The 26,847-nt window shown below is 41.1% G+C and overlaps 2 protein-coding genes across 2 annotated transcripts; one reads left to right on the forward strand and one right to left on the reverse strand.

Annotated features, from left to right (window-relative positions):
* Positions 1–16: 16 nt before the first annotated feature.
* On the forward strand, positions 17–17,113 carry snap91a (synaptosome associated protein 91a; the record flags this gene model as incomplete). Its single annotated transcript, XM_018682910.2, has 19 exons — positions 17–31; positions 290–456; positions 595–689; positions 1,667–1,681; positions 2,018–2,230; positions 3,958–4,035; positions 5,893–6,135; positions 7,201–7,284; positions 7,574–7,642; positions 8,009–8,128; positions 8,979–9,050; positions 10,717–10,968; positions 12,958–13,155; positions 13,253–13,271; positions 13,605–13,695; positions 13,904–13,999; positions 14,152–14,286; positions 14,585–14,673; positions 15,006–17,113. Coding segments are annotated over 18 exons (2,043 nt in total), but the record flags the coding sequence as incomplete, so codon positions are not given.
* Positions 17,114–17,801: 688 nt separating this feature from the next.
* On the reverse strand, positions 17,802–23,746 carry prss35 (serine protease 35). Its single transcript, XM_018682968.2, has 2 exons — positions 23,344–23,746; positions 17,802–20,388 (listed from the first exon to the last, which is right to left on the reverse strand). Exon 2 carries the CDS (start codon positions 20,367–20,369, stop codon positions 19,095–19,097), a length of 1,275 nt encoding a protein of 424 aa, XP_018538484.1. The 5' UTR covers positions 20,370–20,388; positions 23,344–23,746; the 3' UTR covers positions 17,802–19,094.
* Positions 23,747–26,847: the final 3,101 nt, after the last annotated feature.

The raw sequence follows: 26,847 nt of genomic DNA on the forward strand, positions 1-26,847 counted from the left end.
CTATTGTTATTTTTGCAGGTCTCCCACTAAGGTAAGCTATGTTTCATGATAATCATAATGTAGTGGTAATAATAATAGGACTGTAATTATGTACAGTGTAGCTGTTTTAAAGGCCAAAACACAGTTATTCAGATCTTTACAGCAGGGCAAGAACAAAAAAAAAGTGTGAATTTGACTTTAACTTCACCCTTAACAGACAGGTAGTGATTCACTGTGAATTCATGTGTTAAAAAGCAGTTTACATAACCACGTTGGTCACCACATTAACGCGGATCTTTCTCTGCGGCAGGATGCGACAGCCAACAACAGCTCGCCGGCTGCTGCTGCTGCACCGGCCAAGCCTGCGCCTCCCGCTGCCACCGGTGGGCCCCCTGCTCGCCCCGGGCCACCTGCCAAACCTCCTCCGCCCTCTGTCACCCCCACTGCGCCAGCCCCCACTGCTACCGCTGCTAGCAAGTAAGAGTCACTCAACAATATTTGGAAAAAGTTTGGAACCTGCATCACCTGCTGCATCAAAATCCAGGCATCAGTCTTAAATTGAAAATGGATACACCTCTGTCAACATGCCCTCTCTCTTCCTGTCTCTGTGTTCAGTGCCCTTGACGATGGGTTTTTGTTGGATCTAGACCCAATTTCCTCCTCATCAGGAGGGGGAGCTGCAGCAACTTCCTCTATGACTGGATGGGGAGGTGAGATCCAGATCAGATCCATAAAATACAGCACAATGCATTGTGGGATTGTCAGAAGAAAGTAAACTTTAAAAAAACTTTACTGCTCTTCCTATTTTATCATACTACATTTACTGTCCAGGAGTTTCTTTATGTCTGAATTCCATTATACAGTATAGTGCCCTGAAAAATTCCATTGTAGAACAAAAGAAGAATTGTCAGTGGTATGTACACTTTCTGCGAACAATCCCTGCACTAGTTGAAAAAACATATTGAATGACCTTAACTTGAATCTACTCACAACATATTTAATAGACTTCAGTTCTAACACATTCAAATCGACCGTGCTAATGTTTTCCATGTTTCATCCCATTAACTACGAGCCCTTTTACATTACATTACTGTGGACCATTTTCTAAAGCGTACAGTGAACTGAGGTCACTGTAGAGTGATTTTAATACCACAGTAAAATTAATGGAAACCAACTGCTGCCTAAAAGAGGCAGGAAGAAGAAAATCAATTCAAAACCTATAGTTTGCTTTGGGTAATGGTTGGCAGTAATATTGAGTATACACTATTTGTTATAAATGAGCTAAAATAAACCAACTGTGGCCTTTAAGAATGACTCTCTTTGGTCCAACAAAGACATGATAGCATCTTTGATGTTTTCATTGGACTGTGGATTCTAATGGTTTAAATTATAAAGCATTTCCATTATAAAGCTGCTGTTGGTCTTTGGTATGGCCTCTGTTTATCCCCACATCTCTACTGATACTCTGAACATGGAGAGTCCAACTGTAACCTTCAATACCTAAATTACTTTACGGACCTTTTAGCTCTATTGGACTTAAACTTTTTTGGCTTGTTCTGTATAATGCCTGCAAATGAAGGATTTCTAAGTTTCATCAGAGCATCTCTCTTCTTTAAATTATACTGCTTGTGTTCACACTGTCATTCATTCTCTCCCACCTGTGTCTCTCTCTGTGTCTGATGTGCAGATCTCTTGGCTGAGGGTGAGTATTCTGTTGACAGCACGGTGCCACAGACTGAATATGAGAAATGCCTGCAGGCATTTGATTTTTCACTGTCCAACTTGGCTTCCTACCTGAAGTTCTCTGTCATCTTTGTGTCAAGTTGTTTTCTTAGAAAACACATGTATTTCCACCTTTAGCACCCAGATCCACACTAGTAATCTCTTACAACACACCAAGTCTGTATTTTTTTCCCATTTTTCCGCCACTTTGACACTTCCGTCTTCCTCCTATCTCCTTTTCTTCCTCCTCCTGTTTCTCTCTTCTTGGGGTTGTGACTGGGTCGTGGCATTTGGATTACGGGGTTTATCCGCATAGCAACTCCAGCTGCTGCTGATGGAGCCTCTGAAGCTCTCCTGGCGGAGGGAGAGTCTGCTGATGCTGATGCTGCAGCTGCCCCTGCAGCTGCTGCGCCTACAGCAGTCGCCGCCGCCGTTGCTCCCCCTTCTGCTGCGGCCGCACCAGCGCCCGCCTCTCTGCCTGTCTCAGCTCCTGCCACCACCTCAGCCACCGACATCGACCTTTTCGGAGGTCAGTGTGGTTGGAGGGTAGAATGTAGACCAGGATACACAGCATGGCGGCCTGCCTGCTTGTCTGCAACAAGCCCTTCATCATTTAGTATTTTACTGATAGGTTTCCACTGGTATAAAGTTGGTATATATAAGACAGTATCACTCCCTAAACTTTGCATTGCAACTACTAATATATTCACAAGGAGTGCTACAGTATACAGTATACAGTATACAGTATAAAACCATAAGAAGTGTGATATCTAAAGACTGAAGGGATTCTGACCTTATGGAACCCTCACATTTGAGTCACAGAGCAAAAAAAAACAAAAAAACAAAGAACCACTGTTATTTGTTGCAGGTATTTCCAGAAACCTCCAAGACTCTTCTTGCCATCTGGATGAAAAAATATTTTTTGTCTGCAGCCGATAGAAAAGATTAAACCATTTCTCAAATTGCAGCTGTATTTCCATGTAACTGTACATGACATATGTTTTTGCTCTTTTTCTAAAACACAAGCAAAATATAAAAAATTCAAAAGGAATGTCAATATATATTAATACAACTGGCAATACAATTTTTAATTTGGTTCACATTGTACAGATTGAGCAACGAGAAATATCATGTCAGGCTACCATCTTTGCTTGGATCAGGCACAGCTTGAGAAATTAGTTAAAAATCTTCCCTCCCACATGTTTAGAAGAGTCTTTGAGGACTGTGGAAATGCACTAAGAACAGCAGTAAGCATTGTTGTGGGTTTTTCATAGATTGCCAGGTTCATATTCTCCCAAAAATTAGATGCAAATGTAATGGTTTTCTCTCCTCACCTTTTTCTAATGTTTTTACATCCTTATTTGTTACTACTATGGACACTAATGTTCTGACATAGTGTTAAGCTTTCACACAACCTGTTTTGCACTGAGCACAGAGCAAAACATTCATCATTTGTGGCACATCCCAAAGCTACAAGTCAGTGTAGTGGATTACTTTTCTCTGGGTTTATTCAAAGCTGCACAGTTGTCACAGAAAAAAAACAAAACAAATTGATGTGCTTAGACATTAACGTGTTCTAAACATTGGTCAGAGTGTTTGTTCATAATCGTGCACCTCAGTAAACCCACTGTAGTGTAATTAATCTCCTATTATGACTTGTCATTTTGGGATTTGTTGCTTTTTGCTTTTTTTGTGTTTATTTGTTTATCACCCTTAATGATTTTCTCCCTAATGGCTTACTAACGGTTTCATAAATATGTCAAGATGATGAGTAGCTGGATTTTATTTAATGATATTTGGGCTTTTTAATATTAACCTCAGCCCTAACATCTGATAAGCATCAAGTATCTGCTTAAAAGAGCCAAATGAATTTCTTTGTCAAAGAGAGACTTTTCCTTGCCCATCCCTGAACTTGACATTTTCCTTCTTGTCACAGAGTATGAGTAACTTGTGACAACTTGCCTCATTTCACAAGCCTGCACAGATAGTGCAACCCCCTGAATGCAGCATTATGCAGCCTTCCAAAACTTATCATGTGACTAATGGTACAATCAGATCAATCGCCGCAGTAACCGGCTGCATATTTCTTGTATTCTCTGCTTTTTCCTGATGCTGACCTCTCATTTTTGTTTCCTGTCCATTCCATCTGTTTACTCATCCTCTGTTCTTTACATCCACTTGTCTGTCGGTGTGTCGGCCCCTGGGGTGTTACGTTTTGTGTTTGCGTTCCGGCTGTTTTCGTCTGCAATACCCTAGATGCGTTTGCACCTTCCCCAGGAGATGGTCCTGCTGCCGTGGCCGCGGGCCCCGCTGCTGATGCATTTGGTGGATCTGGTGGGTGACAAAACAGCTTTTTGGGCAAGTGTGTGTGTGAGCTGGATGGATGTGTGTGTGTGAATGTGAAAGCTGTAGGTGCTTTTATTATATTAAAGCTGCTTCTGCTTCCATGGGAGACAGTAGAACAAACACGTGCCCTCAGGGCCTACTGTCTCACCCCAAATCCTGCTGTAATGCCCCAGTCATGGACCCTCTTCTCCCTCATCTTGACTACCCTTCTCCTCCTAATATTCACCCAGTGAATACTGCAGTAAAAAGCACAGTGCTGCTATTCATTATTCTGTAGTCCAGTAATGAATTCCATTTATTTTGATACCACTAACCCTGATACTACCTGATGGTGATGATTATACTGATCATCTATGAGTCTTGTTTCTTTTACTTTTTTTTTTTTTTTTGAATAACACCATTTAGTTTCTCTCTTTGGCCTTCTGTACACAGCTGTAGTGCAGTGTAATGACTAGAGCAATCCAGTGCCCATGCTTTCTCACAAATGTTTTTCAAATAAATCAAATAGATTCCCTCACAGTACATTTTGGGAAGCATACTAACTGCTGCAGGAACAGAAGCATAAATTTACATTTATCTAACATGCTCTGGCATTAACTTTATTCTGCGACCTCCTGTATTAATCTGCGTAAAAAGTACACACCGGGTTTTGAAATAATTTTTGCACAGAGATTCATGGTCACCAGAGGATGATGTCCTATACTGACTTTGGTGATTTCATGACTTTTCATGATTATCAGGTCAAAATTTTAAACTGTCTGACACTTTTTGTGACATTGTAACATTCTCATTAGCGTTAGCTCTACTTTTTGTGATAATTAGCATGCTAACAGGCTAAATTAAGATGGTGAACCAAACATCAGCATGTTACCATTTTTAAGGATTTAGCATTTAGCTAAGTACAATCTTACACACTTGTGTTCTATTATTCTCTTGAATTATACAGGTAGACATTTTGCTGTGGTTGAGTCATTTTAGTAGAAATAAAGATTCCTTGTGCAGTCAAATGTTTTGGCAAAAAAAATAAGAAAAAAAGTGATGACAGAGGGTAGAAATGGCTACTGCATTTTTCTGTAAACACTTGTTGATGCCTAGCTAAGTTACACAATGAGAAGTAATATTTCTTTCATATATGCCACCCCATGTAACAATATGCTACCTGGTGAGAACTAAATGAATTGAGTGGCCAGTTTTTTTTTTTGTTTGTTTGTTTGTTTTTTATGTTGCCTGGGTAAGTAATATCTGAATCTTTCTACTATCTACATACCTAACACTGAATTTAGCTAGATTCTCAAAGACAAGGACACTGTTGGTCTCAGGCTGTGGTAAGCCAAGTAGAAACAGTTTCTTCAATCACTTTTATTATTATGTTCAAGTTCATTGCTCTTAACAGCACGATGGTTTTCTTTTTTAGAGAATGCCAGTGTTACTAAACCTCATGTATGCTAACATGTTTGTACCTGTCATATAGCAAACAGTGTACAAGGTAGGGATGAGTTGGGCGTTATCATGACTTAAAAGCCAAAAATGATCTGCACCACTAACTGTGCAGTCAGTTAGTTCATGAGGAATTATTCTCCACTGTCTGTTCTTGTATCTTGTGGATGCAGCACTGAAGTTAATGAATGACCATGCGCATGGTTTACTTTCTTTGACTAACCCTGATTTGGAGCTTGAGAGGCATCTTGCCTCACAAATAGTCTTTTTGCAGTGTTTGTTCTTTTAACAAACCCTCATTCCTCCCCTTCCCCATCCACCAACCATCCCCTTCCCCTCTTCTCTAATCATACCCCCCACACCCGCTAACCCCTCAACACCATCCTCCCCCCGCTGCTCTTCCTGAAGACCCCTTCGCTACAACGGAGGGGAGTGCGGACATTGCTCCAGAGCTGGACCTGTTCGCTATGAGGCCCTCTGACACGGGGGCCGCTGCCGCCATCACCCCTCCCACCTCTAGTGAGGCGCCAACCATCGTCGCCCCCATCGCTGCCCCTGCTGCCCCCACCCCTTCTTCCACCACCACCACCACCACCACCGACACCACCACCACAGAGTCTGCAGCTGCCCCGACTCTAGATATCTTTGGTGGTAAAGTCCTCTCGCTCTCATTATGCCTCTCACTGCATTGCCCTGCATTATGACACTGATGATGATAATGCTGAAGGTTTTAATGATGATGATGACTGTGCTGCCCTTGCTAGTGATGATGATGATGTTAGTGACAATGATAACAACTTGCCCAGACCCTACATTTCAGATTTCTTTTTCTATTTTCCATGATGCCTTTCCTCTAGATTCAGACCATTTAAACATGTTAATCAAGCATCTTGACCTCCTCTGCATAACAGAAATAATTACTATATAAAAACAAAATGCACAATACAGGCCATTGTGTCTGCAGCTTCCAAACATAATCTGTTAATTATCCATCGTCTGGGCACCAAAAACTCTGAGAACTGTTAATTTGATCACAAGGGACAGATATGGATATGTCTCTCTTTTTATTAACAGAGGTGGTTCAACTTGTTTTGATTATTAACCTAATACTAACAAATAGTCTGCCAGAACTTAGAGGGAAGAAATGTGTTTTCTTCTCCTGCTTGTGACCAGTGTTTTAGATAGTGACAGCTGAGAATGCTCTATTGTAGCATATGCACCTTGGTTAAAAGGGGATATTGCTTGGTTTCAAAATTCAGGTATGCTATGAATTTTTAATTCCTGGGTAGTCAGGGTTTCTCGCACTGTCCACTAGTCATTCAGGATAGGTGAATTGGTGAGTCCATATTGCCCATATAAAGCTCCCTAATATGCGCTGGGATGGGGATCTCCTGACTTTTCATCTAACTCTAGAAAGCACAGGACACGGGCTTTAATCTGTGATGTCTCAGTGATATTGCATAACTGATTTGGGATTTCTGGATGCAAATAGAAAAGCACTGTATTGTCTTCATGCTGAAATTTGGCAATATTCCCTTTTAACTTTTGCACTGTTTCAGTTTGCATTGCACTGAACAGATACACAGCAACTTACCTGATTGATAATCAAAATATATGCTCTCTCTGCTTTCCCTCATCTCTCTTCTTAACTCATCATTCTGTATGCACTGGACTTGAACTCTGAATGTACATATGATTGTGTGTCCTTGTTCTTAGATATGTTTGATTCTATGCCTGAGCAAAGCCCCACCACAGAATCCAAAGCTGCTACCACTCCTAGCGTAGACCTTTTTGGTGCAGGTACAGGAGCTGATATCCATTTCTCTGTGTGGAACCTCTTTCATCTCCTCTGGTTTCCATACATCCACTCCTCTGTCAACTGTTTTTTTCTCACACGTCTTGGTTTGTCCTTCATAGTGGTATGAGAACTGTGCATGTAACCACTCTTTTCGTCTTGGATTGTCGTTGTGGCTGCTTTCTATCTTACGCTGTGTCTCTCTACTTGCCTCGCTAATGCTTTTCTTTGCTCCCCACCTCCATGGTTTTCTTCTTTCTCGTGTTCTGCCTCTCGCTTGCGTTGGTAAATTAGACCTACCTGCTGTTTCACGCGGGCCCTCTCCTTTGCCCGAGCCGGCTCCGGCTGGAGACATTGTGACGGGTGAGTTAAGCCGCTTTTAACCTTTACTGCATCACTGTTTCCCTTCCTTTTTCACGAAGAGTGCAGCCAGACTCAACTTAAGATGAAGTTTTTGCATGGTGCTGGTGTCTGCATGCACATGCACACCAGTCCTATACTTCCAAAAATCGTGCACGCTTCAAGGATGTGGATACACAGTTAAGATGCAGGGATGCTTGCTTCCTTCTCCTGCTTCTTCTCTGCATGCCCTCTACAGCTTTTTAGACCAGGCATAATAACTGCATGAGCAGAGCATTCTCTCCTTGGGAATGAGGCTGTCACCTACAAATGCAGTCATTCAGATCTGAGAGTAATTTGATCACTTCCTGTTTCTGTCTCTGTGTTTAGACTCGTTTACATCTCCAGCTCCCGATGCTGCTCCTCCCGCCGCTGCTCCTGCTGCAGCTCCAGCCCCAGAAGCCTCGTCTCCGCCCAAAGCGGAGCCAGCACCAGTCATTGACCTGCTGGGTACTGTACCTCACAATGCACTGACACACACACACACATACACACTTCTTTGAAACAACATATGCTGTATACAATATGTATGGGAATCTTGTGCATTTGTGTATTTTATAACTTAGCTTTTTCTTCCCTCTGGTTATTTTGCTGAAATGTTACAGTAAGTTCTGAAATGAGTGCTTGTACCATGATGTAGTGAGAGACTGTAGGTGTAGGTGCAAAACTAATTTTAAATAAGATCACCGAAACATAGATACTCAACAGACAGTAGTTGGCAGTAGACTCCAGTTACATTCTTAAAATAATACACTCTGTGTGTGTGTGTCTATATTGTGTTTATGTAATGCTTAACATTTAGCCAACCTATTGAACTAGCCATGTGAGCAGTGTGTTCATATATTGAATGGATTTCTTTGACATGACATTCAAGATCCTGCAAAACTGACAACATTTCCCTTAGCCTCAGCTATGTTTCATGCTAATTAGCAAACATTAGCATGCTAATTTGCAAAAAATAAGATTGTGAACATGATTATACCTGCTACACACAATTTGTACCAAATCCTACTGTGAGACAAATACAGCAAGTAATATCATGGTATATTAAATCCTAAGAAGCTTCCACAGTCCCATCATGACTGAAATTCACCTGACATCTTTACACTTAAGTACACTTTTAGTTTAGCTATATGAAGATGTGCTGAATGTGCACATTCAACAGGTTGGTCAGTGGGATCTGTCTCTCTTGTTTCCTACCACCCCCCACCCCACCATGTCTCAGTGTGTGGCCCAGGCCTGACCTCTCACCCCTTTCTGCCCTCCATGCTGCTTTGTGGATAATTGGACGGCCCCATAGACTCCTTCAGTGGTCCTGTGGAGGAGACGCAGAGCTCTGCTCCCGGAGGCCCTGGAGACGATCTGCTGGGAGGTGAGACTCCTCTGACTGTAACTTAGATAGAGTATCAAAGTATTTTATGCTAATTACGGTTAAATTAAAAAGGCTGAATGGACCAGCAAATTTTGATAAAATGTTGGCAGTCGTTGCAAAAACTTTTTATGTTGGCAAATAACTGTTGGAAATGTTTTATGCTGATTAAAAAAATATGCAGTAAGTAATGATGGAGATGCATTTGTCATATTAATAATGACACAGGCTTGGCGGGACTGGTTGAATTAATTTCACTGCACTTCCAAAGTGGCTTTCGACTCTTTTGGAAAATGTATGTCCACTACGACCTTCTAGTGATGTCATAACCACGTCTTATTTTTGTCACTGTCGTACAGGCAATAGTTGATGAACGAGAATCTCTCACAAAGTGCCACTGTTCTTAACTTTTTTCATTTTCATCTTTGTACTTTAAAGAATTTGAAATTTTCAACATGTATTACACTCATACCCACTCACGTGGTAGCATATACGAACATGCTATCAGTGTGCAAAATTTGAATGTAGGGCCTCAAGTGCTTTGAGCCTGTTAATCACGATGAATCACGCTAACACACACTGTATGTAGCTTCAGTATGACCTTGCTATCGTACATTACATTGAAACCATGACCATTTTAAAATGTACGCCTGGACACTATGCTTTTATCGAAATGTTCATATACAGTACATGACAGTGTAAAAAAAAACATCTGTGCTAATTCATATAGTATGTATAGTGATCAGTGGTGGAAGAAGCACCAAGATCATTTGCTTAAGAAAAAGTAACACTACAGCAATAGAAAAATACTCCACTGAAAGTAAAACTCCTGCATCCAAAATAAATGAATGGATGTATCACCAAAATGTGCTGAAAGTATTAAATGTAAAAGTGCTTGTGCTGCAGAAAACTGTCCTGATATATTGTCATATGTGACATTATTAGATTGTTAAGACTGATGCATCAGTGCATAAGCTGTATTTTATTACTGCAGTTGGTTGAGATGAGATTTTTAGCTATTCCATAGTGTTGCAAGATAAATGTGCAGGTCTTCTATAGAAGTGTTCATTCATTTGTTGGATGTTTCTACACTCTTCACTTTTTTTGAAAGGCACTGAATAATCTGACCTCTCTGAGCCTTGTGGTTATTTAAATGAAATCATCTAAGTAGTTCAGAGGGGAATTGCCTCAAAGACATCTGACATGTGACAAAGGGCAACCAGACACTGCTATTTTGTAAGAGGTCGCAAGTTTTTAACAGTGTATTGTATACAGTGTAATATTATTGTAGATTTATTCATATTTAATACATTCGACCATTCTATTGAACATTTGACACGTCATGGAGATTTTTCATCTAGTTCCTTGTCTTGCTGTGGTTTACTCTTACTCTAATTCGATTCATATATTTGACTTATTATAAGATCTTGTGTTGTAACTGGTTGAGTAATTCTCTGTATTATCTTCTCAGTGCTGTATACTGCAGTGATCAACTTTTCCCCAGATGGAAAACCAGAATTTCATTTTGCTTTTAAGATGTCTCATATGCCATCTGTTGCATCTGTAATCATATTTAGTGTGTTTGTCATGGAATTAGGGTGATTGTGATATGAAACAGTACCACATGCATCTTTCTTACGTAATGTTTCCTGTCTGTTACACCCTTCAGGCCTGATGTCCCCCACCCTGGCCCCCACTGCTGCCCCAGCTCTGGCTCCCCTGGCTCCAGCTCTGGCTTCAGCTCCAGTGCAGAACGACCTCTTGGAGTCGGGCTTTGACGCTCTGGGCTCCCTGCCTTCTCCAACACCACCGGTACCTGCTGTAGTTGCAGCAGTACCAATAACACCAGCTCCAGCAGCAGCAGCAGCACCAGAAGCTACTACCACCACATCAGCACCCTCTGGTGGCTTTGATGCTTCAAGTAAGTGGATCACAATTTGTTGTGAGGAAAGATACGCTTCATTTTAGTAATCTGTTTCATTGTCGTGCCTTGTGAAATGTGAGAGGTTAGAGAATTTCAAAAAGTCTTCTGTTCATATTGCACAGGCCTTCTGCTTGATGTGCATTAACCTGGTCTGCTTTATTAGAACTGTTCTATCTTCACTACGGACCTGGTTATCTCTTCCTGCTGGGAGCTTGACGACTGCATGATGACACACTGATATGTGCTGCTGTCACTGTCCTCCTGACATAAAACTGTTGTTTCTGCTGACTGCTAAACTCCTCAGCACTGCTCCCCCTCTCGCATTGATCTCTCTCTCTCTCTTACTCTCTTCTCTTGTCCTTGTTGCACTTTCACAAATGCTGTGCTTTCTCCACCTCCCGCTCATTCACACCATCACCTCTCCACAATCTTTCTTTTTTTTCTCTCTGTCTGTGTTTTTTTTTTTAATTCTTTCTTTCTGCTCTACACCTTTACTGTTTTGCTTCATTTCTATCTCCCTTTTCACACCCCCTCCACTCTGCTGGGTCATTGCTTGCTTCTTCTAATCTGTAATTGGTGAGTTCAACCTCGCAGCTCATTGCAGCATGTGCAGTGTGGACACGTTTCCCCTTCTGCGTCTTATAAGGATGTTGCTATTTTGCATGTTGCAAAATGACCTCTGTTTGACTACCGCATGAGACACAACTTATTGTCGTTTATGTTTGTACAGTGCATCTTTATTTCCCTTGGTCCTTTAGAGCAGTGGCTCTAATAGTAAACACATGCCATCAAGGCCCGAGTCTGTCTGCAGTAGAGTCTGCAGGTTTTTATTCCAGTCCTGAGGGGCTACAGCAACACTTTCCAATCATATACTTTTCTAATTGGTCCATTAAATTAGCATCACATTGTCATGAAAGCTCTTATTCTTTGGTTACGGCAGAGATCAGAATCAAGAAAACCAAAGAATCCTGCACAGTGTCCGTCACGCGAACAGTACCATGCAAATAGTGCCATACAATACATATAAAGTCTACAGGCCTTCACCTGGGAAAAATCCCCCAGTCAGATGATGACTGAAGAACAAAAACATATTATTAAGGTCAATGATGACTCTATAAATGTCCCAATATTATAGAATATCAGTTCACATTATACATTAGGGCTCCATTGGGACATTAGATAATAATAATATTTGTATATGTTTCATATTACACCATGTTTGCACAGTGAATGTCTAAGGAACAAAACATTGTCTTAATAAAGTGAGTTCCAGTGATGGATCATGAGCAGGATTCTTTGGTTTTCTTCTCAAGTTAAGAGGTTTTGATCTCACACACCTGTCACTAAAACTTTTATGGTGTGGAAGACCTTCTTTAAAATTATGACCTCAAGGTCAGAAACATTAACAGTGTACTTTAACTTACTTTACAAAACCTGAACTGTCACTATTGGTTAGAGGTTGAAGGTTCTGCTCCTCTGGTTATACTGACAGTTTTGCAAAAATTTTCAGTTGCGAAACCTTGTTAATCAGCCTCAATGAAGCCCTTTAAACAACTGATTATTGTATATATTTATACTATACTTAAGCGCAGTGATTCATAACCAGGAGTATTTCTGCAGTTTGTCGAAATGAAAACCTACAAGTCTTTGGCCTTGATGACACCTGGTATAAAACCAGTACTTTATTCCAAAATCAGCCGCTGTTTAAGTTTCTGAGATGTGACTACTTGTATGTAAACTGGCTGAGCAACTAGCCAAGTGAGTGCAGTTGCTGTAGTTGCTTGAATGCTCAAATATATTTACAGTCCTCCATTGTGCATGCAATGCACAGATGACTACCGATGCTGTCACAGCTGGATTTCCCCCTCACCGTACCGTCTGGTCTCACATCTGCCCTCTGCCTGTGCTGTAGCCAGATTAGGGATTTGCAGGTTTGTAATCTGTGTTGTTTCTCTGATGTCCCGCCATTCCCACCCTCTCCCCAAGTGTTTGATGGATTAGGCGACTTGCTGATGCCCTCCGTAACACCCCAGAGCACCGGGGGCAGCACTGCTGGAAGCACAGCTGGAAGCATGGGAACTCCCGTCGCAGCAGCGGGCATTGCAGCCGCTCCCCCCGCCACCCCGCCGCCCACTAAAACCATTGGAGGAGATCTGGACTCGTCACTGGCCAACCTGGTTGGAGGTAGACAGCAGCTTTTCATTCCTGAGCTCAGTTATTTCTCTTTGTAATAAATACTGATTAGAAAATGAACTTGTTCTTCTTTCTTTCTTCTGTTCAGACCTTGGAGTAAAGAAAAAGTAAGTGTGTGTTTAAATATGTGAATTATATGATGCCTGTGTAGGCTTAAACATCTATGTGTGGTTCTTATATAGCTGAAAGGTTTATGGATGTGTGAGAAAAGAATCAGATTTTTTTTTATCATAGCCACCAAATTAGTGGGTCTTCTTCTGCCATTTGGATGTTTTCTAGAATCAAAACTTTGTGAATACTCTGTGATAAATGTTACAGCAGCAGTTTGATTTCATTAGGATCTAAAGGGAGCAAAGTTTAAGTCTTATATGGACAAATATCAGTAAAAATCCTGGAATTTGAACAGAGTCTCAGGTATATCCTGTGTTTGTCTCCTTTAGGGACCCACAGAGTGAGAAGAAGCTGACAGGAGGTGCCAACTGGATGCCACAAGTAGCCCCCACAAGCTGGTCTACACCAGGAGCCCCCATGGTAAGAACAGCATGGATTCCACCACCATGAGATCACACTGCATCCAAAGGCAGTTTTATTTCTGCAAGCTGAGTTAAGGACTGTGCCTACCGTAGCTGTCAACATACATTTACAAACATTTTCAGAATCCCCACATGCTGTGTAATTTGTGATTAAGGTTTTCAGAGCATACAAGTTGTGCTGATGTGACCACTGTCTGTCCCTCTAGGCTGGTGCCACCCCTGGAGCTCCTGGGGCACCAGGAGCAGCTCCACCTGGTGGAGCCATGGTGCCACCAATGAGTGCACAGCCTGGCTTTGGCATGGTGAACTTTTTTTTTTTCCCTAGTGAAATCTCTTGTGTACAAATATCCACTGTATGTCAAATGTATAACGTGGATAATCCTGAAGGTTGTTGATGATGAATCTGTTGAGCCTTTCACAATCTCAATCTACTATGCTCTCCCTGTTTTACCAGCCACCAGCAGGAGGGCCTGGAGCTCCCATGATGCAGCCTATGATGGGGCAGCCTATGGTGGGACAGCCCATGATGAGACCTCCCTTCACAGGGGTGGCTGGAGCTGCACCTGGAGCTGCTGCACCCGGAGCACCGGTAACTGACCACACACACTGAGGCCTTTAGTTACCAATAAGGCCATCTAATTACACACACACTAAACCACTTACACTTTTACATATAAAGATGTAGTTCATGTTTAAAGGATTAATGTTATCATAAAAAGGTGCAGATGTAGTGTATGTTTGTCTGCACAGTGGTGCAGTGGTTAGCACTGTCGCCTCACAGGGTGGGTTCGAACCGAACCGGTATAGGTAATGGATGGATGGATGTTTGCCTTCATCTTCATATCTGCTCAGTTTATCCTGAAGTTTTGCTTCTCCTTGTTTCACAGCTTTCTCCAGGACCTGCAAGCCAGAGTCCCAAGAAGCCCAAGGACCCTCTGGCAGAACTCGACCTCAAGGACTTCTTATAACGCCCCAGGTGGGAGCTCAAAACAGTATATATAATATATACAGATATGTTCACTTTGTAGTGGTTGATACATAGTCGCTACATGGTGACGGCAAAGATTTGAGATTTTCACCACTAGTGTTTAAATTAAAGATATATTGCTGCTTTTCAATTATACAAAAAAAAATATAAAAAATATTTAGAATTAAATAATTAATTAATTATTCTGTAGTGTAAGCGAGAAAAAAATAATTCACCACCTCTCAGCTTTTAGCAGAGACCTTGCACTTTATTTGAATCAAGACCCACAAGGATCACATGACTCTTATTTTGAAATATTCTCTATTTCCTGTCCTGTCCAGCTACTTTCTTCCCTGGAGCAGTGCCCTCTCACCTTTTACCTGGTGTCTGTCAACATCTCAGGATGCCAGTGATGTTCAGCTACTCAACCTTATAAGAGTCTCTTTTCTCCACCCCGCCCATCAGCACCCCCACCCTTCTCCTGTGTGATGTTGTAGCACAAACTGTGAAAGTGAACCATAGCGGATTATATATGAATATAAGAGAAAAAAAAAAACAAGCGTGTGCTTATGTAGATGTACCGATCTTTTGTCTAAACAAAACCACACAAAATCCTGACAAAAAAAGTCCACAAAAGTAAGTGAGAGAAAGTGAAGGCGTATGTGTTTAGACTTCTTTCTAGTGCTGAGTTGAATGATGGATGTGCTTTGGTGTCCTAAGCTCCACCCGCCACCCTGTATTTTTGTCCCTGCCTCCTTATGAAGGGGGAGGAGCTCTTCTTTGTCCCACTCTGACATGATAAGAGTGGTAAACGAAGCCCCAGTAGATTTTCAGAGAAACATGTGGTGTGTTGTTTACAGAAAGGTCCTCTTTGATGTACATAGATTTCTCTGGTGAGGATTCTGTCTCTATTCTGTATGTCTGTTGAAGAGAAATATAAATGTGAATCTGACATGAAATTGTAAGAACTTGTGTGAGTATCCTTCTATTTCCCGTCATCATTTGAAAGTATTTGGAAACAAATATGAATACCACTACATGATTAATATACTGTATATTAAGAAACAACTTCTACGGGCTTCTCAATCATACCAGACCAGCAAGTGATCCTTTTAGTTTGTTTCTTTTTTTTACTTGTTGCTTATTTTTATTTTTATTTTTTGTCATATTTATATGTTCTGTGTCTTTTGGAATATCCCTCCATACCGCTGTTGATATTTGCTGGCATTGCTATTAAGAAACATATCTTACAACTTCCAGAGAAAATGCTTTAGTTATTCATCATAAAGGTGAATTTAAACTGTCCTTCAGTCAGTCCAACTGTCTGTGCGAGTGTCTGCCTAGTATTTTGACACTTCTCATGTGAGTATGTCTTTTGCCTTTGTTTTCATTATAACTTATATTATAAACCAGGTCAGTATGGTTATTTTGTATTTAATAATATTTTCCATTGCCATACTAAACTTTATGTTCAGACAGGTCAAATTAAGTGTCGTTAGTTCAGATTTAAATTACTTTCACATGTGGTTTGCAATGGATATGAAACTCATCAACAGATTTCAAATAACAGGAAAAGACTTAGGTCTTAAGTCAAATTCAAGAGCAGATTAAAGGTACCCTGTTGATTTATATATATATATATATATATATATATATATAACAAAAAGAATTATGTTTGCATTCACTGTTTCTTACCAAAAAAGTTTACTTTCTCATAAAACATTTGAGGAGCTTTTTTTTGTTTATATATATATATATTGTTTACGAACAAACCAGGGGCCTGCTCATCAAAAAGTTGCTCTCTAGTGCTATAAGGAGTCAAAAACTCTACAGGGTACCTTTAATTTCCACATTACCAACCTGTTCCACTCAGTGCTGTCGGACAAAATGGGCCAACTGACAGTGTGCATGAGATAAACACTGACATTTGACAAAAGCTGTCTGAACATAATGTTTTTTGAGTTGCTCATTTGATCATTGCTGAACTTTGGCCAATTGTCAGTGAAACGTCTGTAATACTGTGTGTGGCCACATGGGAACAGTGTGTAAAGACACCCGCAGGAGGTCATTGTTGAACCCTCTAGCCATGATCTTGCTCCCCACAAGCATCTTTACACAAAGTACTTGTGTTACCACTGACTTACAGTGGAATCAATATGTTCTAGTGTTGACATGCATTTGGACAGCTGTATAGCACCAGTCCCGGTCCTGTGCTAAACTGCAGACAGTTATAAAGCTTACTCTGTGTATCATTTCAGTGGACTATGTATGCGATTGGTTGTGAGAATCAGGTTAGATTCAGAGAAAATAATGGGAGATTATTAACATTTTTCATGACTGAATTATTAAAATTGTATTTTTGTTTAGTTGTAAATTTATTTTATTTACGATGGCCCTCCCCAGTGCATGTAAGCCCTTTGAGATGCAATAAATTCAATGACGGATTGAACTGCCTGTGAAGGTTTTTCCTTTTTTCTGCGTGGTTGTTATGACTGATTTGAAGAGTATTTCATCAGCTTCAGCTCCACCTCATCAACGGTATCACCTGTATTGATCAATAAGTCTGGAGTATCAACTTGAAAAGCAAGTGTATGTATGGTCTGTTGTTGTGCGTTGTCTGCTTTTTGCCACTTGGGAAACAATAACATATGACAGGATAACATATGGGCACAATAACCAAAACAAGATATTAAAAAGCCCAGAAGAGCTGTGAACTGCTGTGTCAAGTAATTATTTTCTGTGGATTTATCACTACTATCAGCCCTTTACTTACTACATCACTTACTGTCACTTGATCCATTTTTAATATATGAATATTGATTAGTACAGCTTTAATGGAAACATGGGGACAACAGGGTGCAAATACATGCACAGCAGCCTGGATACTGGGCGGTTGAAAGGGCCCTCAAAAACAAACTTTTGCACTGGGGTCCCCTCACAGAATAACTAGGCTATACATGTGGTGTGACTTGTGGTAAGATGTTACTTATTACTGAGTTAGTATGTTAAGCTGTTACAGTAATACATAGTACAGTAGCCATTATTGGCATGGTTTTCATAATAACTGTTACCCCAAACCAGCTTATAGAAGTGGTGATTATTTTTTGTAATCAGGATAATCACAAACACACACAAAAAATAGTAATCTTGTTTTAATGGTTGGTAGTCTTCAATCTGCATAATTAATTTCAGATTAATTTCAGGTATTTGGTATTCGAAAGGATACTCATATGAATTTTTGGAACATAAGCTACACAAAGTCAAAAATATCACATTCCAGATTTAAATTTGTTATTATATAATAATATTGCTTTTGTAATCTTATTTAACCCTTAGAATTACAGAAGTCTATCTAAACAGCTCAAGTAAATTGTTAAATGGTTCAGTCCCATCTGAATGCAACCCAAATATGTAGCCTCACATTAAATACATAGTTACAGTACTAGGCTATCAAAATATATTCTGAGAAGCCCCCTACCATCCCACCCTCAAAAAAGTTTACAGTTCCATAAATTAGCACCACGTCTTCTGGATGAGCACCGATATAATTATGTGCACAACAATGAAACCACATTTCACTGCGTTGCAAGAACAGAGAAAAGATCGTGAGACTCACAAATCAGACAAATCTTCTATCAGGATCCATAAGGACCCTTTCTCTATTTCAACAGAAAAATAATTATTTAAAAAGGTAGTTGTAAAAAAACAAACTTCTAGATATACACAATTCAAAACACCAGCACATTACATTAAAATGTTTTTAAAAAAACAGTAATCTCAATATCTCTATATAGTTCATTTTTAAAACAAAAGTTAACATTTTTTATTTTTCCTGGGTCTTTTGTCAAAGCCAATGTAACACAATCTTCTTTACAGTGGTGGAGAGCACTTGAAAATACAAGTCTCTCCATACAAAGCCTGGTTGGAATATATGACAAATGTACCAGTGCTTTGCTCACAAACATTTGAATATACACGCTTTCCAACATTGTATCCAAAAAGGTCAAATCTTTTTTTAAAGAGTCAAAATAGAAAGCAAAACTGCAGATCTGAATGATCTGTGAATACATACAATACATATTTTTTTCTCAGTTTTTTTTAGCAAATAAATTAGAAAAGCTGAAGAGCCACAGTTCTCTTGATGCATTGACAAGTTCCTGTTGTTGTCAACACTGAGTCTGCATGGCTGTGTGTGTGTGTGTGTGTGTGTGTGTGTGTGTGTGTCTGTGTGTGTGTGTGTGTAGATCAGTGGAGGAGGAGTCACTGGGAGGCACAGGAGGTAACAGGAAGGCAGGAAGAGGAGAGGCAGTCGTTGGGCCCCTGGTTCATGATAGGAAGTTGGAGGGTTAGAACAGGTAAGGTGTCCGTTGTATAGAGGTGGCCTGAGGGATAGAAATGGGGTGGTGTTTAAGGGGGGATCCTGTGTTGTTTTAGGCTTGCTGGCACTCACTCGAGTCCCCGTGGACCCAGTAACAGATCTGAGCATATTTGAGGGGTGTTATCCTCACAGCCACGTTGTAATCCTGTTGCATCCCATCCCCATTTACATCCACCCACTGGTGACCAGAGAAAACTCCAATGATCTTCCTCTTCCACTTCTTCTTGCCAGGTTCTTTGAGGCGGATGTAGACCCCAGAGCCACTGGAGCCAGGTTTGGCATCACAGTACTGATAAAGCAGATCACTGGATTCCTCAGACACGGAGCAGAACCGGTAGACCAGGTTGCCAGGCCGGTCGTCATCGAAGCCAGAGAAGTGGATCCTCCCAGCAGGGAGCTTCTTGACAGATGGGATAACACCTAGATCCATGTGCTTGACTTTGGGGGCTTTCTTCAGTTCCAGAACAGCGTAGTCAAAATCTGCAGCCAGTCCATCGGTCACACCTTTGAACCAGCCCTTAGGAATCTGGGTCTGCTTGACCCTGGTCCACCTAAATGAAGGTTTCTCTGATTCCACACTTCGCCGATTCCTGCTCTTCCTTCCTTTTCCTTTTCCTTTACGGTCTCCCTTCCCACCATTTTCTTCCTTTTCCTGGACTTCTTCTTGACCTTTTTCTCCCTTTCTCCTTTTGCCCTTTCCTCGTCCTCCTCTCCCTTTGCCTCCTTTCCCTCGTCTGGACTTGTCCTTCAGGATACCAACACGTAGCTTCTGCGCTCCATTTAGATAATCCTTCCCATCATGGATGCAGTGGGCAGCTGTTAGCACATGCTTAGGTGACACCAAAACCCCAGAACATCCTGTGGAGATCTTCACAGAGGTGGAGAAGGGATATTTGGTAGAGTATTGCTTATCAGAGATGGTAAAGCGGGTGTCTGGGCCGTACACCTCCCGTTTGTGGCGGGAGCTAGATGAGGCATTTCTGGACCATGCTGTCACCTCATTGAGACCTTGCACAGACACTGAGGTATATGTGCGTGTACCATTCTCATAGATTGTTTCATAGGACAGGAACTGCTCCAGGTCATCCAAAGAAGGTGTTGGAAGGCGACGCTGACACTCGATCCCACAGGTCCCACTCAGCTCTGGTTGTGGATGGGCTGAGAAGTCGGGGCTGCTGAGAGGCACAGTGCGTCTTTTCCTTACCAGAGGAACCTTCCACTGTGGCCAGGTATACTCATCATCGACTGTGTTCTCCTCAGTAGCTACAACCACCGCCACAGCCAGTACCACCACAGGGAGTAGGACACACAGGGGTATGGGGCCCATTGTTAAGTTGGGCCTGGCTCTGAAACATAAAGAACAGACAGGAAGACTTAGGAAACATTTTCAATATTTCATGAATCACTTTGATGATATGCTCAGCTAAGCACAAGATTCAGTTTGTTCTCTCTTGCCATGCTAAAAAGAAACACATTTTTTTGTGTGACAATTTTGGTCCAAACTGTTATAGTCTTAACAACTATTAAAATGGACTGCCTTGAAATCCATGGTCCCAAGAGGATGAATCCTACTGACTTTGGCAATACCTTAATCTTTACTCTAGTGCCACCATTAGGCTGACACTCTTTTTTTTTTTTTAGTGAAATACACTCTAAATTGTCATAAAATGTGGCACATGGTACCCAGAGGATGTCTTAATGATTCCGATGATCCCCAGTCTTTTCATGTAGTACCACCAACCAAATCCCTGTAAAACGAATACCATTCCCATCCTCAGCTGTACTTTGTGTTTAGTGAAAATTAGCAAATATTACCATTTACTATACCAGAGTAATGATTCTCTTGCTTGATTACTGAACATCCATACCTAGAGATGACATTTGGTACTGTATTACAGACATATTGTCTTGCTTGGAACCAGAATGCTCAGCAAACAACCTTTAACCAGTTTTAAGCATGTCTAACATGTGGGAAAACTCTGTTTTCCCTGAATTGAGAGCATCTTGTACCCTATGTTGATATCCACTAACAAAGAAAAAACACAGTTCCTTTTACAGCCACAGGGTGGCAGTGTAGCCCACAATATAGTCCACAGAGCTATAGCCTATCAGGGTAGCTCAGCAACATGTGACAGCACAGCACACAGTCCTTTTTTTCCTCTAAATGCTCAAGTTTGCAGAAAAATGGTGTCATTATTCATAAAGGAATACAGCACTCTGTTAAAAATATTCTTAAGTTCTTAAAACATTTCTCTAGAGCTGATGCATTTGCTGTGTGGTTTAGAGGAGATTTATGTCCTCTGAGTCGTGCTGGAGGTTGTGGGCAGTGGGAAGAAGAGGATGAACCCTGATCCTCTGAATGAGTTGAGACAGTGGCTTGGAGGTTTGCCACAATGGTTAACCTTCTCTCTCAATAATGACCATATCTGGTTTCCTCAGCTCCACTCCACTACTACTCCATGCACACAAATGACATCAAACACAGAGACTGCAGACAGTTTCTACTGTATGAGTCTAATGTTGCCAATAATCCAGATAACCCTATAAAGAAAATTAAAATTTGGGTGCGTTTTAATAGATTCAGCAGACCATCACTTAACTACAGAGTAGGGGAGCTTTAATACGTCAGCGTGGCTGTGGTAGAGAAGTCACACATGCGATTCCAAACACAAGGGGAGAAAATCATTTGGATGCTGTTCATCAAGGAGCAATGCAGCTGGAGTGAAAATCCAACAGTTAATTTTAAACAGAAGTTCAGAGTGAAACAGCCATTCATACTGGCTGTTTGACGGCTTTAAATGGAGTGTGGCAGACAAGCTGAGATCTCGGGTGTTCAGCTGGAGGACAGATCTTTGAGGGGAGCACACTCAGTTGGCCAGCAGGTCCATAGACACTCAATCCCTTTGAATTACATGTTGGCAAAGCTCCTGGGAGACTTACCTGAGAAAGAGAACTGCCTCATTGCATCACCTGTGGACTATATCAGTGCTTTATCATCCACTGTGGCAATTTTACCCAAAGTCCACTTTTTTAGTTGGGACTACAAAGCATTCCCTTTTCATTCCAGATTTGTTTGCCAGTTAGTGCCCTGTCATCCAGCTGAGCCTAACCGCAAAGTTTTTGGCTTTAGTTTACCACACAGTGTCCAATAAAACATACCCAGTGGCCAACATCTAACCAGTCTGAATCAGACGGTAATAAAATACAAGCCCACAAGACCTGTAAAACAGTCTCAATAAATAAGAATACAAAAATGACCCTCAGTTTCTGTTCAGCTTCACACTCCCACCACCAGACTCAGACATAACACAAATCCAGAAGAAAGCCTGCAATTATTCAGCATAGAGTGGAAACTGATATGCTGCCATGATGGCTCTTGGTCATAGAAGGCGTTCATTTCAGCTAAACTATTTTCCACTGCAGTCAGCTGAACAAGAGGCTGTGCCCTCTCCATCCCCCAGTGGAGGGAGTCACACAAGGCTGCTAAAGGCACCCGGGAGACAAAGTGACCAAAGGGTGGCGCTATGGTGCAATTGTCCATCTCCACCTCTATCTCCACGTCCATTGTCTGGTTCAACACCACTCTTATTAAAAGGGGTGTTTTCAGTCATTTTGACCTATTTTCAGAACTTGAAATAAACTTTGCCTCTCAGGCACAGTCCCCAGAGTGTCTGACTCATCAGACAGACCCCGTTGATGGAAATGAGCCTGTTTATGAAAATGTGCCCAAAAAGTCTGATTTAAATAAAATTCAAAATATCTGAGTAAAAGTGGAAGCCATCTGTTTTCACACTGAGAAATAAAAATATTACTATCAGCAACGTCATTCAAATAAAGATAGATATATATCCAGTGAAATATGAAAAACAAACACCTGTAATTCCACATCTGCATCACCAGCTGTATGTGGAAAGAAGAGGGACAATGTATCTTTTAATTGTGGAGCAACCTATGCAAATATACTTAAAATGTACAAAGGTACTTATGCCTTCACTGAATAACATCATTCAATAATAATAATACTGAAAACGCTTTAAAATAATGTGCATAAATGAGGAATACTGTGAATACTGTGCACTGCTAGGACCATAAAGTCAACTTAAATCTCCTGGAAAAAAATCAACAATTGCATCCACAAAGAAAAGAAGCGATAATCCACGTAAACAGAAATCAATAAAAAAAAGAAAGAGACGAAAACACAAGAATATGGAATAAAACATTTAAAACAAAGAGAGAATATATTTCCTCCCTCGCCTCCATCAAGAGATCGGAATAACTGTAAAATGACAAAGGCGTCCTACCTGCTTGCATCCGATTGATGGATATGCCAAATCCGCAGTGTATTGTTTGTTTCCCTCGGATATACACAAATATGATCCCGCTAGAAAACAAACGGGTGTTACTGCATCCCAGACGTCCTGGTATCAGCAGGGCGACGGCTCTCTTCTCCTCATTGCTTCTTCAAAGAGGCTGAGAGAAAGTCGCAGCCGGGACGCTCCGCTCAGGCTGCACTTGATGCTGAGGAGGAGGAGGAGGAGGAGAGAGGGAGGAAGGAGGGAGGGGGAGGAGGGAAGGGGAGAAAAAAAAATCTGAAAAGGACTGGGGTTTTTTTCACTTGTGACAAAAGCTGTTCACATATGGGTGGGACCAGACCGAGAGATCTAACTAAAGGCTGAAATGGGTGAAGTCAGTGGTCTATTTAGCAGCAGCCCTGTCGGGAGGTGTGTTGTGTGGCTGCGGGGCTGCAGCCAGGAGAGAGAGAGAGAGAGAGAGAGAGAGAGAGAGAGAGAGAGAGAGAGATGAAGCGCGCCTTAGTCAATGAGCCTCTGAGCGGACTGTGAAGGAATTAGTTCCACTGGGCTCAACAAAAGTTTCTGAGGCGTTTCCATTCTGAGCCATGTGAGCCTCCACATCTGTGGCACTTTTATTCCACATGTTCACTGAAGTTTGAGTAAATTCAGTCTGCATCACCTAAAAGTGATGACTTTTCCTCATCACAGACATGAAGGTTCAGTTTTGAAAATGTCTCAGTATTATTTTTTTTACTTGATTTTTAATTCTTATCAATCACATAATGTTTGATATTCTGTTTACCCATTAAACAGTAAACACACCACAGGAGGGTTGGAACACTCCCACCCCCAACATGGAATGGGAACCTCTCCAAAGGTGTAAAGATCAATCTGATAAATGTTGCTCAAACAATAATAGGAAAGAAGAAGCAAAGTTCTATTCATTTCTCTAACTTGTCAATGAAATATTCTTTTTCTTTTAAAATACAATGTGCACTTCTACCTCCTCAGGTTTCTAGCAGGGATTCAAATTAAGCATTCAGAGAAAATCTTTGGAAAATCACTCTTTGGTGCAGCTGTGGAAGATGTATTTGCATTTGCATGGGAGAAGGTATCACTATTGCAAACTCTCTCAGAGAGTCATGTCGTACAATTATATTACAGAAGTTTTATTATTGATGCATCTACATGTAAGCAACATTTTAGTGTTATAGTTAGTCGAGGTGGAGATAATGCACTTTAGTTTCATGTATAAGGATGCATCATGTTTTATAAAGTCATCATATGTTTTGTATGTAAAATATGAATCTGCTAAATAATAACCACAGCTGTTAAATATATGTAATGGAGTTCAGTGTTTCCTCTGAAATGTACTGGTGTAGATGTATAAGGAACAGCAGCCAGAAATGGAAACAAGTACCTTAACACTACCTGAGTAAATGTACTTAGTTGCTTTCCAACACAGGTTTGGTGGATCTGCTTGCAGACATGCAGCCTGTGATAAAGGGTTTCATTTAGACTCAGCCTCAAAGCTTTTAAAAAGTGTGACATGGCAAAGAACTCAGGAACCACTTACTAACTGACTACATAGTAAAGATGTCTATGTGTCATGTGGTCATAGCTGCTCAGAGGATATATACAAATATAATCACATCAAGTTTTCTGTGTTAAGTATTCTGAAAAACGTATAAATGAAAGACAAATACCTTATTGACCTTTACATTTGCTTATATTCTATCCATCTTTATAGGATAGATGGATGACTGCACTCTGGCAGCCTTAGTCCTCTGGTTGGTGGACAGCTCCTGCTGCCTCCACAGAGAAACAAAACAAGAGAGACTGTGAGACCAGCTAAGATCATTTTTGTGTTTAGTCTTTTCATTATGAGAGGTCAAGACCAAAGGGAAGAAACCAGGGCCTCTGCCTGACAGAGGAAGAATGCCATGGTGACTAGTTGAAGTCTCAATGAGCCAAGAAAAGACATGGAAAATATGTGTGCAATGAGGGGAGAGAAAAAGTGAGAGGGGGGAGGAGGGAGTGTGATGATACACATCTGGCTCAAGAGGGAATGAAGAGTGCAGGATGTCATCTGGAATAGGAACTGATCTTTGTGTAATCACTTCTGTCATTGACTTTGATGTGCAGCAGATTTCACACCAGTTCAACTGATCTCAGCAAACTGGTGATAAACTTACACCTGTTCCTGAGACTGTGAGTGTGTCTGTCTTTGTGAGTGAGTGTGTGTGTGTGTGTGTATGTGTGTGTGTGTGCGTGTGTGTGTGTGTGTGTGTGTGTGAAAGAGAGGGAGAGAGAGAAGACTTGGGTGGCCTGCACACCTGATCAGCATGTTAAAGATCATGATGGATGCTCATCCATGTGGGTGGTGATCGTGTGTGTGTGTGTGTGTGTGTGTGTGTGTGTGTGTGTGTGTGTGCACATTGTAAACAGCTATGAAGTCTAATATTTTCTAAGCTGGATGGGTTAGTATTGAGAGGTACATTTTCTCTGGGTGTGGTCCTGATTCTTCACTCAGACTCAACATGTTAATGAAACATGCCTACATCCTGAGATATTGACCCAATGGTCAATGAAAACATACTGCAGGGACTGTAAACACACGGGGTCCCTGGTAGATCATTGGCTCTAGAGCACAATGCTAGGACTTTTGAGTGGTCATGCTCAGCATATTAAATTATACAGAAGGCCACACAGTCTGTGGAAAAACATTGTGTATGTGACATCACCCGTAGCTTTTTGAGGGAGCTTTTTGAAGCTTAAGTTGGGTTACCACTCACCACCATCTTTCTCAAATTACTGAAGCCACGATATCTAAATTATTTAGGCCATAAGTGTGGGTGGAGCAGAGGTGGGATGAGCACATTATAACCCCCACAGCTGAGGCTCCTTTAAAGTCCCCCTCCTGGCAAAAACTATTTTTCTTATTACTACTTCAGTGTTGTGTTTGAGCCTCACTGCGTGAGTCTTTACTCACCTTAAGTCTCAGTTTACGTGTACTTATGACATTATGGCTAGTTTGGAGGCCAATTATGGTCCAACATGCAACGTTATTTGAGTGTCATGTGAAAATTTGAAACCTCCAGTGTATGAACATTGAGAATGGACCTTTCATTGAAGCACGAGACATATTGTGTCAAGTTAGACATGTGAGAGAGGTAATCAAACATTTTGAAAATGAAATGAAAGTTATAGAATACAAAAACATCTTAGTTTGAATAGTAATCTACAATTAATCATCATATTATATACTGAGTGAATTATGTACTGTGGAGGGATGGATGATTTTGTTGTTCATGTTATTATGACCCACTGCGTTACCTAACCAAGAGGCAGACTGTCGAAGAAATGTGGTGTATTGTTAGTATGTTCTTGGCAACTGTTGCTCCCCTGTTTTCAAAGGCCACCAACATCCCAACACAATGACAAACTGTGACCACTGTTATCACAACCATAACACATGCAGACAAAGAAACACAATAAATGCTCCTGTTTTCA

Source organism: Lates calcarifer, linkage group LG15, assembly GCF_001640805.2.
Source record: "Lates calcarifer isolate ASB-BC8 linkage group LG15, TLL_Latcal_v3, whole genome shotgun sequence".
In the NCBI taxonomy this organism is placed as follows: domain Eukaryota; kingdom Metazoa; phylum Chordata; class Actinopteri; family Centropomidae; genus Lates; species Lates calcarifer.